General features: G+C 40.0%; 1 protein-coding gene across 1 annotated transcript; it reads left to right on the top strand.

Moving 5' to 3' along the window:
• Positions 1-896: 896 nt before the first annotated feature.
• On the top strand, positions 897-13,434 carry LOC117732493 (neuroplastin-like). The gene is made up of 8 exons (XM_034535467.1): positions 897-1,170; positions 7,870-8,038; positions 8,135-8,229; positions 8,987-9,120; positions 9,310-9,583; positions 11,230-11,251; positions 12,315-12,391; positions 12,537-13,434. The coding sequence occupies exons 1-7, from the start codon at positions 1,080-1,082 to the stop codon at positions 12,373-12,375; spliced, it is 846 nt and encodes a 281-aa protein (XP_034391358.1). The 5' UTR covers positions 897-1,079; the 3' UTR covers positions 12,376-12,391; positions 12,537-13,434.
• Positions 13,435-13,863: the final 429 nt, after the last annotated feature.

The following is a 13,863-nucleotide window of genomic DNA, read 5'->3' as shown; positions in this document are numbered from 1 at the left end:
TGAATGGATGCAATATTGCATTACCAGTGGCCTCTGTTCCAGTTTGTTCACTTTGCTTTATTTTGGCTGCTGCTTCTTGTAACGGTATACATATTATATAATATGCCGTACAAGAGTGCCTTATAAGAGTGCCTTACAAATAGAATGCATTATTATTATTATTATTATTATTTACAATGCAACGAGTTGCACATAATCCATATCCAGTTAGAGTCACACCTATATGAGTATGAAAGACTTCCAATGACATTAACCACAAGTAAAGTATGTTTAGGCCACTTAGCAGGCTCAATTTAGTCGAGGAACACGGTAACACTGTGTCATAGGTGAGTGAGGCTGTCATTACTCTATATTAGTTCAAAGAGAAATAGGATTACTTCCTAAAGCCCCAGGTGCTGTTAAGCTCAGGGTTTAGTCAGACTGAGAGACTGCTTGACCCACTGTTTCCGGCCTAGTAGCGGTTTGTTAAACTCTGGGCGCCGTTACAGTTGTATCACTACCTGAGAATTACTCGTTCCTGATTGGTTGGAACCATTCAAATAGTAAACGGTTTAAACCAACTAACGGAGCGTTCAATTGCGCTGTTAAATTGCGGGAAACCACGGCGAATCTCAATCAGTTAATGTGTTTCCAAGCAATTTCCCAACGTCATCGTTAAATGACTGTAGGCAAAAAAAAAAAAAACTGAACAAACTGAAATAATAGCCTCCATCTTGTCTATTTTAATATAATTGATTCCTGCTCTACTTTTTGACGGGACGGTGTGTGATGTACCCGCTTGTACGCGCTCCTCCAAGATCTCGCGGGATTTAAGATTAAATGGGTGGTTAAAAAAAAAAAAGAGAGAGAAAAAAAAAGAAAAGGTGGTTCCCTTGCTGCACCGGGCTGACAGCAGAGAGATGCACAGGTAGCTAGCGAAGGGCTCCCGCTAGTCTACCTAGCGACACTCTTGTCTCTGCGCGATACGCTTGAAGTGTGTGGAGGTGAGAGTCTCGGAGAATCCACCCCGCAGCACCGCATCCCGCTCAGGTCACCTTAGCGCTCCACATACCGGCATTTTCCGACCCCCGTCTCCGAAGATGATACTTGGCAAACGAAGAGCTGCAGTCATGTCCCTCTCGGTGGCGATACTCGGAGCCCTGATGCTGCAGTCCGTCTCCTCTCAGAACGGTAGGAAACGAGCTCTTCTTTTAGAAACTACATGGCGGTGTAGACCCGCGTCATGGCGAAAATGCGGTGCTTTTGAGGGAGGGATGTCGCCTGCATTTCTGCAGTGGGGCATTTAAATACAAATTAATTATTACAAGACGTGCCCTTTCTTAGGAACGTTGTCCATCACGGATGTCTCACCAGCAGCCAGGTTTCATTACATAATTCCTTACCGTTGTGGTATACTGTAAAAAACTGCTATTAGTCGAATAAAGAGCATCTTTTTTTTGTTGGCATTCTGTGCATTTGAAGGGTAAATATATAATTAGCCTATTCGTTGGGCGAAAGTGGGCCACACGGAGGCCCGTGTCCCTAAAATGTCCTTTTGAGCTACATGAGCCGTTGCTGATTGCAGCAAGGACAAGTTCTGCTCCTTAGGATGGGAGAGAGCAGAAGGAAGGTAGATGGGCAAATGGTGTCACAGTGAAGTTCAAAATCTGCCATGCTCTCCTTTTTGGCGATTGGTTCTCACACGATCCTCATGCTGTCACGCATGTGTCCGCCCAGGTATGTCAGGATATGGCTCAGGAATTCAGTATTCAGCAGTGCATCACCAATTCCCCTCCTACAAGGTGAGATAATTCCCTGCATCCGTCCAGGTCTTTGAGACCGAACATAACATGTATGTAATTAGATGTTGGACCTCAGAAGTGCTGTAAATAGCACCAGTCCATTTTGCTGCATGCTTCTATTTATAGAGCGGAGATGCTGCACTGAGACCATGGCATTAATGTCCTCTTGCAACAGTGGATCTGTTAACTCTTTGCTGAGATGCACTGCAGAATGGAATTGATTTCTCAGTGCGATTCTTGTCCAATTGACCCCTCTGCTCATAAATCCCCCCCCCACCAAACAGTTAACGGGCAGTCTAAACCCGTCTCAGCTGAGTGTTTGGTGGTGGATGCTGTAAGTCTGCTATGTAGATTAGCAAACATTGTGTAACAGTAAGTGAGAATTTATTCAGCTCTGGCCTTTTCTCTGAGTTTACCATGTGTAGGAAAGGAATGACCACATCTCCTATACTGCACACCCACTCGTTACATCCCCTCTTCAATCAGCAAGCCAGCGGATAAAGTTCTGCCTAAATTGAATGCCTTTTTATCTGACGGACAGCTAGTAAGTGTGATATTGTCTTATCATCTTCGAGTCCAGAGAGGATGGATGGTTTAGAGAACGCCACAGTATACTTGACATGCCGATAATAGATCATTAGTTGAGTGGTAATGCTATTAACGCGCACAGCAGCCGCAGCCTCATCACAGAAGCCATTTGTATCTGCTAATGGCTGCTCACTTGTGAATCTATTCCTGTCAAAGTTCCCTACGGATGTGTGTTTGTGTGTTTGACCTGAAGTAGATTGGCTTTTACCAAAAAGGCTGTTTACGTCATTCAAACAATTTTATTCAGAGATTTCACGTACAAGCCACAACAAAAACTTCTATAAATGCAGGTCTCAGGTAATGAACGGATCAATGCAGAGTGTGTTGCTCCAGTAATTAATTGAGTTCAATGCTTTTTTTTTTTAAATCCTGTCACGCGGCGGGAACTGTGGAGGAGGACTCTGACGCAGAGTGGAGGTTTAACTAACCGTATATTTATTCCTTAACAAAAAATCACAGAAAAAAACCTGGAAACGACTAACAAAAAATCACAGGGAAAAAAATCTGGAAATGACTAACAAAAAATCACAGGGAAAAAAACCCTGGAAAGACTAGCTCCTCCGAAGAGGGATGAACGGGATCAAAATAATTCTCTAATACTAGGTTCCTGGACTTGACTATGACAAGGCGTGTGTGCAGGACGAAGGATCAGACACACTGGCACAGGACAAGGGTAGACACAGACTATAAGTACACATGAGGGAAGTGGGGAAACAGGTGGACACAATCAGGAATCAGGGAAGACAATCAGACTGGTGACACGAGGAAGGGCACGGAACCTGAAACGAAAGGACAGTTAATTTCCAAAATAAAACAGGAAGTCACAAAACAAACATGGAGACAGGACAAAAACCCAACTTGACATACAGGTGTGACAAATCCAAGTTTTTGGAAATTATAAGTATTGTTTATATTATTGTTTGCATACAGGTCAGAGTGCAATTATCCAGACAAACACGTGGTTACTTACATGCAATTTATTTTGTAATCAACTTAGAGTTCATCAAGTGAAGTATATAATACACACCATACATCACAAGCTTTAAATGATAAGCTCTCATCTGTATAATTTGCGGTGAGGCTACACATATTGATTATTTTAATTATGAATTATTTTGATGATTTCTTTTCAATTTGTTGATTTATTGTTTGGTCAATACAATCAATCAAAAATCATGCAGATTGTTTTTCTATCAATTGTTTCCATTTTATTTGCATTTCTGTCTAAATCAAAGGCATCTTAATACAGAGTTTTCGGATAGTTGGAACTTTATAGCGTAGCGTTTTCTCATTCTCTCTGGTACCCTGCCACACAACATTAGAGATGCGATTTGTAAGAGAGGAACTTTTAAAATCAATCGATAAAGTTGGCTGTTAAAGCACATTGAAACTAGATTTTAATCCTAGTATTTTATTTTGAAATAATGTTTATACTCCTTTGAAATAAAATCACTTTTATTTTCTTTAAATGTTTAATCACAATGTCACTCACGGAAAATGTCCATACTTCCTTTAAGAGCAGCGCGTAAATATATGCAATAATCCTCTATAGTTGTCTCTGTTCATCAGGAATGATGGAATATTCATTTAGCATCTAAATAGCTACTCAATATGTATTGCAGTATTAACTGGGACAGTGGCTAGAATAACATGATATTACGCTGGTTATAATGGATTCATGGAAGATATAGAGACAATATCTGCAAGGAAAGACCCATGACTATTCCAGACCTTCTGTGGTCAGATTTATGGTTTGAATAATGTACCAGACATTAGCATCAAAATAAACTCATGTCAGTCCCCAGTAATAATTGAAAGTATAGTTATAAGGTTATGAAGTTCAGAATGTATGTCCTATTTTCTGGTACAAGCACTATGTGAAACATTCAGTGCGTCTACAGTCACAAAGGGCTGACAGGATGTGGCTGAAAGGCACATTTTGATTGGTCCTTACTAAAACATCAACGTGTCTGATTGGAGAGAAGCACTTCACAGTCTAAATGATGATGCTAATTATTTTCACAAGATAGAGCTTTCTAACTTGCTAAATGCATTATGTGACTAAAAGGTAGTTAAAATATCACTATACCATAGTCTTACTTAGATCTGAAACAATTAGCCAAATATGTGATTAGTGGTTAGTAGTATTTCAACTATTTTGATAATCAATTAATCATTCAAGTTTAGATGATATAATGATGATATATCCAATTTTTTTTTATCAAGCTTGAACTCTGCCTGTTTTCTGGTTCCTACAATGTGAGATTTACTGCTTTTGTCTGTTTCATCGTAACCTGAAGATTCGTATTGTTGGTTGGGCAAAATACACTTTGGGTTCTGTGAAGTTGTGATTATTAAAGGCAAAACGACAAAGACTAATGGATTCAGATACACAGGCAGTTTCAGTGTGGTTTGGTTTTAGTCCACACACTTCCACTGAGAAAATAAACAAAATCCAGTTTAAAAACATAGATATAGAAACACAGAACGAATAAAATGTACAGATATTTAAACATCAAGAAACAATCTGGAACCCATATAATATAGAATAATGAGGTGTGACACGTGGATAAAAAAAGAAAATGTAGAAATTAAAAGTTAATGTGATAAACAACATAAGGAGGCAGCAGAAAATAACAGGCTTTTAAGCCTGTTATTACATAATTGATGGATAAATTGAAAAAAAGACAATGATCATTAGTTGCAGCCCAGAAAATTCAAAGCTTAAGAATATGTTTGAGATTTTAAAAAAGAATAGTGCAATGCAGCCTTTTATAGTTCTAAGATCACACACATGAGTCACACAACAACAAACTAAACAAACATCAACTTGACATGAGTGTTTAGACGTGTGTGTGCAGTACAGCGCTACTCTCTCAGCACTTTTGACCCAGCTCCACTATCCGAGGTGGCAGGAAGTGTCACTCAGCAGTTCTGTTAAGAGCTGAGGTTTTAGTTTTCAGACCCAGTCCTGTTGTTTACTGGTACTTATAAACAAGCTACTTATAAACAAAATTGATGCAGAGATAAGCACCTCAATAGAATAATGCAATACAATTCATGAAGGGAGGATTTATTGCAGGAGTGTTGTATTAGACTGCATTTGTTTTAATATTGGGTACCTAATAAACTGTCAGCCGAGTTTGTCAATAGGAATGTATTTGCGCCTCCAGTAAATGTTCTGGTCTTGATTTACCAGTTGTGGGCTGAACAGCAGGCTTATGATTTCAGCTGGACAAAAAAACAAACTTGTCTTTCTGCCTTGTGATAATATGCCTGGTCTGGTTGGCGCTTCCACTTCCCACTTTGTTGCCGAAGAGTGCTTCTATGGAAACGGAGGGGGTCTATCACCATGCGCCCACACGCTCCCCAGATACCCAGAGCTGCAGTTTCTATAAATCTACTCTCAATGCAATGTGCCTATACACCATGCTTATGATTACAGCCACCCCAGACACACACACACACACACACACACACACACACACACACACACACACACACACACACACACACACATCCCCTGCTCCTCTTCCTCGTCCAATCTGTGATCAATTGTTTCACTTGTACTGCTTTCAGTTCAAAGAGGGAGTCATTTCAGTCAAATTAACAGTATACAGTTTTCCCGGTGTCTGTGTCCCATTACTGAATAATTGTATAAACAAGCACTAATGTTGTTTTCATTACACATGCGAGATGCACTGAAAATGACAAGGTCACTTGGAGGACTCTTAGATATGAGTGCCGTGCGAGCCTGGCACATTGATATGTTATTAATTGGACCAAATCAAGTGAGAGCAGCCTCACAAAGACGTCCCAGCAGAATTGAATGAACACGTCCTAGAAATAGCAGCAATAATGGCTTCGGCAGATCTGGGGTTGTCTCTCTTTTCTCTCTCACCAAAATTGTTAATGAGGCCGTTCCTGACAGTTTGATGCAGTTTTGTGTTTGACGCTTTTATGTTGTATGTTAGAGCTGAAACTATTAGTCGATTGCAAAGAAAAGGAATCCTCAACAATTGGATGCAAACAAATTACAATTAATTTTTTTATATTTGCCTAATTTAAGTCTTGCGATCTTTTACATTTCTACTTTTTTCTCCTCTATTTTACGTAAATCAATCTTTGTTTTACTTTTTAAATAATTTGTCTTGTTAGTGTTTTTATTATTATTTCACATGATCTTTTTTTCTGTTTGTCTTTCCTTTTCTTCTTCCGATTCAATTGACCCTGTTATTTTTTTTGCCTTCCTATCCACCACCTGTTTTCCTTTTTTTTTTGGGGGGGGGGGGGGGGGCTAATCTCTGGACATGATATCCCCTAAACCTCCACTAGCGGGCTTTGTGAAATCCCCATTTTCTGAGATTAAGCTCACGGGCGACACCTTTGAGCTGTATTGTGACGTGGTGGGAAACCCCACCCCAGAAATCCAGTGGTGGTACTCTGAGATCAACCGAGCCGATTCCTTCAGGCAGCTGTGGGACGGCGCCCGTAAGCAGCGGGTGTCCATCAGCACGGCCTACGGCTCCAACGGCGCAAGCGTGTTGGGTGTCTCTCGTCTCACGATGGACGATGCTGGGACCTACGAGTGCAGAGCCAGTAATGACCCGCGACGTAACGACCTGCACCAAAATCCAGCGACCACCTGGATCCGTGCTCAGGCCACTATAACGGTGCTGCAGAGTGAGTGGGCAATGTAGAGGAAACACCCTCTTCCCTTCCGTTAGCAACCAAACTTAGCAGATCCTGTCTGATCCTGCCTCCCTCAAACCTCTCCAGGGGGCCTCTAGCATCCTTCATAGGTGCCGTTCCTCCACTAGACTTAGAAAATGAAGAAAAACACCACCAACTAGTCTTTATGTACTTGTACCAGCAGAGTTAGTTCAGTAGTATTTTGTGCTCATCCCTTGCTTTAGTATAACCTTCAAGCTTCAGTCTCCTCTCCATCTCCCATTTCCCCATTACTTGATGTGTTCTCTCCCTTAAGCTCTCAGCCTCTCATTTCTGTGAATTGTACATCATTATATTACATGTCTTTTCTTTTTTTTTTTTATTGTTGTAATCTGCATTATTTTCAAAAATTTCTAAAATGCTACATTTTACAAACTGACTATACTTCCTCTCGCAACATTTTCTAATATTTGGTGACCTTGTTTTTTAAAAAATCTTATGAACACTAGTTTGTTGTTTGCTCACCAGCAGCAAACAATCAGTGGCATGCTATTCTACCTGAATCTAAAAATGCACAAATCTAGATTGAAATTTGCGGAGGCTGAATTTGGGTGTTTACACTTTTTTGGTACGGACCGAATGTTTCTGTAACTCCAGAGTATCAAACACGTATGCACACGGGCTTGTAGTTTTATTAAAGAACCAGATATGTTCTATTACAGTCTGTCTGTCTGAACCCTTTGTGCATGTACATCCTCCAACACACCCTCCACCCACGAGTCCCAGCAAACATCACTTCTGTCGAAGCTGATCTGTGTCTCTCTTACAGAGCCGTCCATTTCGGCCTCTGAACACGCCACACTTCCTGTGGAAGGCGACTCTTACATACTGCAGTGCAACCTGACCAGCGCCCACAGTGTGCACCAGGAGAGCTACTGGATGAAGAACGGGGAGGAGATCCCGGAAACACGCAGCCCAAATAGGAACACTGAGTACAAGTAGGCGTTACGGCAAACTTTATACAACTTGTGTGTGTTTTCTTGGAGTTTAGCAGCCTGTTGTGGGTTCACGTGAGCTGTGTTTCTGCTCTACAGGCTGAGAAAACCAAAAGGAGACGCCGCCGGATGGTACATGTGTGTCTACACCTTCGAGATGGCTCCTCCAGCAAACGCCACCATAGAAGTTAAATGTAGGTGTTGATTTGTGAGCTGCAGGCGTTTTTTTTTGTGTCAGTTTCAAGACCACATTAGAGACGCCTCTAATAAAAATGGCCTCGAGCACAAACGGTGTTGTCATGTGAGGACCTGTGATTTCAAACGGCTCTGCTCGCTGCTCAGGGGGCAGCCTGCGCCCTTGACACCTCCATCTACCCAACGCCCGGCTCAGTGGCAGCAGATGGTGTCTTGTTTGTCTGATGGCAGGGGATTATGCCTCAACGTTAAAATCTGGTCAGCCTTTTCTGCTGTCACGCGCATCGCTATACAGGCAAATTGGATTGGGTTTGCGTGTATTTTCATGGGGCATTTCTTTTCATCTGGAAAGAAAAAAGATTTACAATCTTGTTGTGCTGCAATATCTTTCCCCTTCTATAGCCAATTAATGCCAATTATATTTTCTGTCATCTTCCTAAATCTGGGAAGTGTATTGTGCTTAAAAAGTACTCAATGAGTACTCATAATTATTTTTACGATCTGAACACAGATAAATACTTTGCTGTTTTCTTTAAGCATTACTTACTTAACTATGTAAACAATAGATGCAATAAAAACAACAATATGTATTAACTTTTCTTCTTACATAATGAAAAGCACACATTTGTAACCCATTTACCCTCATTACTATACCTACAATTATGAATCACTGAATCCACAGTAGACCTATAACACTTTATTTTATTGAATTTCTTGAATGTATTTTAACACCTGATCTTTGTTGTTTTGTTTTAGCTGCTCCTGACATTACAGGCCACAAGCGCAGTGAGAATAAAAACGAGGGCCAACTTGCTGTACTCTACTGTAAGTCTGTGGGCTACCCTCACCCTGTCTGGACCTGGCGTAAGTTAGACAACGGCATTCCCAGGGTATGTGATATGAATATACAGTACACTCCCTGATATATTCAACTTAAATACAATGTAGGAGCCAGTCTGTGAAGTCCTGTTATATAGCCTGAAATACTGTGTAATGCATTTAAACCTCATGACTTTAACTAGAATGTCAAAGCAACTCAACAACCTCATTAAGGACATGTCTGTCTTCTCCCTCAACAGGAAATTGACAACTCAAGCGGCCGTTTCTTCATCAGCAGCAGAGACAACTACACCGAGCTCAACATTGTCAACCTGGACATTAACGTGGATCCGGGCGAGTACCACTGCAATGCCACCAACATGCTCGGCAGCCGCGATGAGATGATCGTGCTGAGGGTTCGCAGTTACTTGGCCCCCTTATGGCCTCTTCTGGGGGTGTTGGCCGAGATCATCATCCTGATCGTCATCATCGTTGTTTATGAGAAGCGCAAGAAGCCAGACGATTTACAAGACGGTGAGTCACCAGTGGTGGTGCTCAGGACTGTTATTATTCCACTGTTATTATTCTACCGTTATTATTCCAGCGTTTTTTTTTTATATAACTGAGGAGAACATGGATCTCTCCTGTTAAGTCTTTTTCTATCCAAAAACCCCTGTCGGTGTGGTGATGGGCAATGAGGCGACCGTGAGAAAGGAGGAACACTTTATTTTTCGGAGTCCGCTTGAGTCGTTCCTTAGCAGGAGACACTAACAGTCACCTGACACAGCGCTGTGCCGGCATTCAATAATTCAGTCTGGCGAGGTTGACCCAACAGACAGACCCTGTTGCAGGAGGTCACACCTTGTCAGGACAATTTCATGCATTTAATATTCATGAGAAATATGATACTGCAGTTTTGCAGTGGTGGACAGTTTCAATTATTAACGGCTTTCCAGGGACCTTGTGCCGTCCCCGTGCTGCTACAAGCTTAACGACAAGATACATCATTTAGCTATACAATCTGTTTATGCCAGTTTGGGATTTTCTAATACTTTTTCTAATACTCCATTTCCAAGAGTCAAGCTATATCCTAAATTATGCATCAATGGTATTTGGGTGACCTTTTCTTCTCAAACTGAATTTTGATGTTGTCACATGCTGATCAGATGCAATGTGCAGCGAATGACTGGCGGCTCCGAGCTGTGACATTCAATCAGTTTGTGACGCTGAACAGAAATATATCGTCATTATAATACATTAGATTGTGCGGAGTCTCAAGGTGACTTAAACACCGTCTCACAAAATGGATGTAGATTGCGTGAATCATTCAGCAAATTCTTACATGAAATGTTAATACTCCATATTTTACATAGGTTAGCTTCGGCTGTTGAATATTTTAACAGATTGTTCCCCTTCTCCCCAAATTGCATAACCTAAACCATGTTTGTGGTAAGTGTGAGCCTTTGCATGCTTCATGAATTTTAATAAGCATTCAGCCTCATCTCCTTCCAGTTCACAGCACAGTAAACAGTTCTGTTCAGCCTCAACATTCGTGTCAAATGTCCTTCCAAATCTTCAGTTTTTAAAGATTTTATTTACAAACGGGAACTTCATGTTTTTGCATCAAACCGCAGCAGTGAGCTGGCATGCAAGTCTCTGTCAGTCATTTCTGCTGCTACTGCTTGACACAGCTTCAATGACATTATTACCCTCAGTAGAGGGATGATTTTAATGGAGCTGCTCCTCACTAATCTCTTTTAGTGAACAGCTGTTCTTTGTGAGCACTGCCTGTCTGTGCATGACATTTTTTTAATTTGAATTTTGCCTAGATATAATTGTGTAAATGTGGTGTTGTGCTGGGTTTAACTGCACTTTGTGTTTTGTGAGTGACTTCATGAGGTGTTTTTTCCTTCGGCACAACAGTCTGTTGTTTACTATTTTGTTACCTCATCTGGGCTATGTTTTCATCCCATAGCGCGATCTGCACATGCAGTGCAGTTAAAACATAAAAAGTATTGTAAACCTGAAGTGCACCATGTGTCAATCACAACTTGCTGTTCTTAATGCTTTGTGCTTTCTGTAAAAACAAACAAAAAAGCAGTTAATTAACGTGTGCAACATTCTTGCGATTATTTTATTTTGTGGTCTTCATCTCTCCATATTTTCCCTTGTTGCATCAGATGATGACCCTACAGGTCCAGTGTAAGTATAAACAATATAACTTAAATAATCTGTGTTTAACTGTTTTGTTGTAGCTTATCATGATGCATCCACTCCGGACTGTCTTTCCAGCTCAGTGTACATTACACCCCAAATCTGGGTCACAAATAACTGGGAGCATCATGCGATAGTGCTTTGCTGCATTCATATAAATCACAACGAAATATGATTAGTCAAGCACGGACATGTTTTGCCATCAATAACCATCTGAGTTTCCCTGATGAGTAAAGCCCTGCTGCCCATGATGCTCAAAGACTTAAAAAGTCTTAACTTACCATTTCAGTCATACGCAGTATGCAAACATTTAATAAATGGTTTATAACACACTATAATGCAGGAATAAGCCTTAATATATTTGTCAGCAACTATAACTCCTCCAATGGGCACCCTTAATGAGGCAGGTGTATAAAAAGAAAATAAATGATGTTGTAAAACACAGTTGTAGTGATTTATAAAATATATCTCAAAGAATAAGTTGTTGACAAATATTAACACAAATAATGATTTAGAAATGTTCTTATAGCTGCTTAGAACTACATTATAGTGTGTTATAAACCATATATTAAAGGCCTCTATACTGGTTATAAACAAGGCACTTGAATGGTTATTAAAGGATACAAATAATGTTAAGAGTGTTTTAATGAAGTATGTAACCGGACCAAGGTCTGGTATACACCCCCAGAGTGAAACATATACTTTGTGTTCATTCAGTGTACACGAGAGCGGAACTAAAAGTATTTTTTTCATTATTGATTGACAGATTTTCTCAGACTTTATAAAGCTCCCTTAGCCACAGAAGACATGCAACTGTTTCCACTGGATGAATAACTATAAAATCAGTCAAGAGCCCCTTTAATCCACAGTTTTTGTTGTATCTTTTTCTTAATTTAATTAGTATATATGCTGTAAAACAACAGAAATTAGGCTAAAAGTCCATCATGAGGTGATAAATGACTGGCATTATTTAACGGTTATTAGAATTTGGATAATTTGACTGCTTATATTTGAGGTATGAACTGATAGTGTTGTTTGCTTCCTGCTAAAGCAAAACTAATTCAACCAACAACCACAAAGACAAGAATCTCCGCCAGAGGAATACAAACTGAGCAGCCTGTCTGCTGAGTAAGTATTACATTATTGAGAGGATGCTGATGAATATGTATTACAAGCCTGTGGCCACATATGATCTTATTATCACTGAACGCTCAACCAAAATAAGTGTCCTATCAGTCTGATCTAATGAGTTGAATGTTCTCTATATTTGCAGGTTTCATTACACATGTATTGACCATATGAAGGTAAACGAGAAGGGCGTCCATACCAGTTGTTGCCACGACGAGTATGGTTGTGGAGGAGTTCAATGAGGCATGCCTTATGATTTTGTTGTGTGGGGGTGCGAATATGGATTATGAAACTGTTAACATTATAACCATTGTTGCTGCATGCAGTTGTTGATGTTAAAGATTTATTTCCCCTCTTATCCACTAATTTTACATTTTTACTGCTTCAAAAATAATGCATGCAAGATGTTGACCTTCTGTTTGATACAGAAACGGCTTTTTAAATTGTTGTTTTGCTCTTCTCTGAGACTGGCTTTATTTAGACAATCTGTACTGTGTGTTCTAGAGGAAAAACAAAACTTGGCAATGTAAAAAAAAATGCCACCATAATCTTGGTTGACAGTTGTGTACAGTTTTATCAAACCACTGCATACCATTTTATCAGAAAATATATATTGCATTTTAAGGGCTTTGCAACGTCCCTCTAAATTTGAATAAGATGTACTTTACTGTATGTATTAAATCACTATAACTATGTATCAGATCACCATTAATATAAAGACGATTCATATGATATGATGCACTTAAATGTTGAGGATAATGAAAAACTGTATAAACCGACTTTAGGAAATCTGTACTTATAATTCTGACATATTGTTTTATAATCATGTGTATTGTACAGCATGGCTATTATCCTATGCAATTATTCTCCATATCAATATATTGAAAACCATTGCCGCTTTTGATTTCTCTGTGACAAAGCTTTAAACTAGGATCACCGTAGAGCGTTGATGGCGTACTACACAGCTGCTGCATGACTTCTCTAGTGCTAGCGTGGGAGGTGGTGAACGAAGCCCACGTCAGGACGGATACATGTGAAGCAATTCAAAGATCCCCGACTCATTTTTAAGAATAAATATCTCAAAAAAGAAAGTGTGTCTGTTGAGTTGGTTCCTTTCGTAGCGCACAGGAGACATTCAGTTGAATCATCAATGATGCCAACAGGCCGTCCCATCAGGATGCAGGAACATATGAGCATGTTGAGAACAGCGCCCTCTAGTGAGCGTTTGAGTCGCTCATGTCAGGCATGTTAATATGGTTATGCACTACATCAGGGGAACACGTTCTTATGAAATGCATAACAGCTACAGTTCTTTGGCAATGAACATCTTCTATCTCAGGCTGCCTCCAACAATGCTTATTAAATATGTATATAAAAAAGGGCTCATTTACATTTCTGTTTTTTCTTCTGATTGTTGAGCTTTAATAAAAAAATATATAATACAACCAGAAGCCCTCAGTTCAAGAGCACTT

The sequence above is a fragment of the Cyclopterus lumpus genome, chromosome 6, assembly GCF_009769545.1.
Source record: "Cyclopterus lumpus isolate fCycLum1 chromosome 6, fCycLum1.pri, whole genome shotgun sequence".
Lineage (NCBI taxonomy): Eukaryota > Metazoa > Chordata > Actinopteri > Perciformes > Cyclopteridae > Cyclopterus > Cyclopterus lumpus.
Note: the sequence above shows the minus strand (reverse complement) of the source record. Positions and strands in the feature narration are given on the sequence as shown.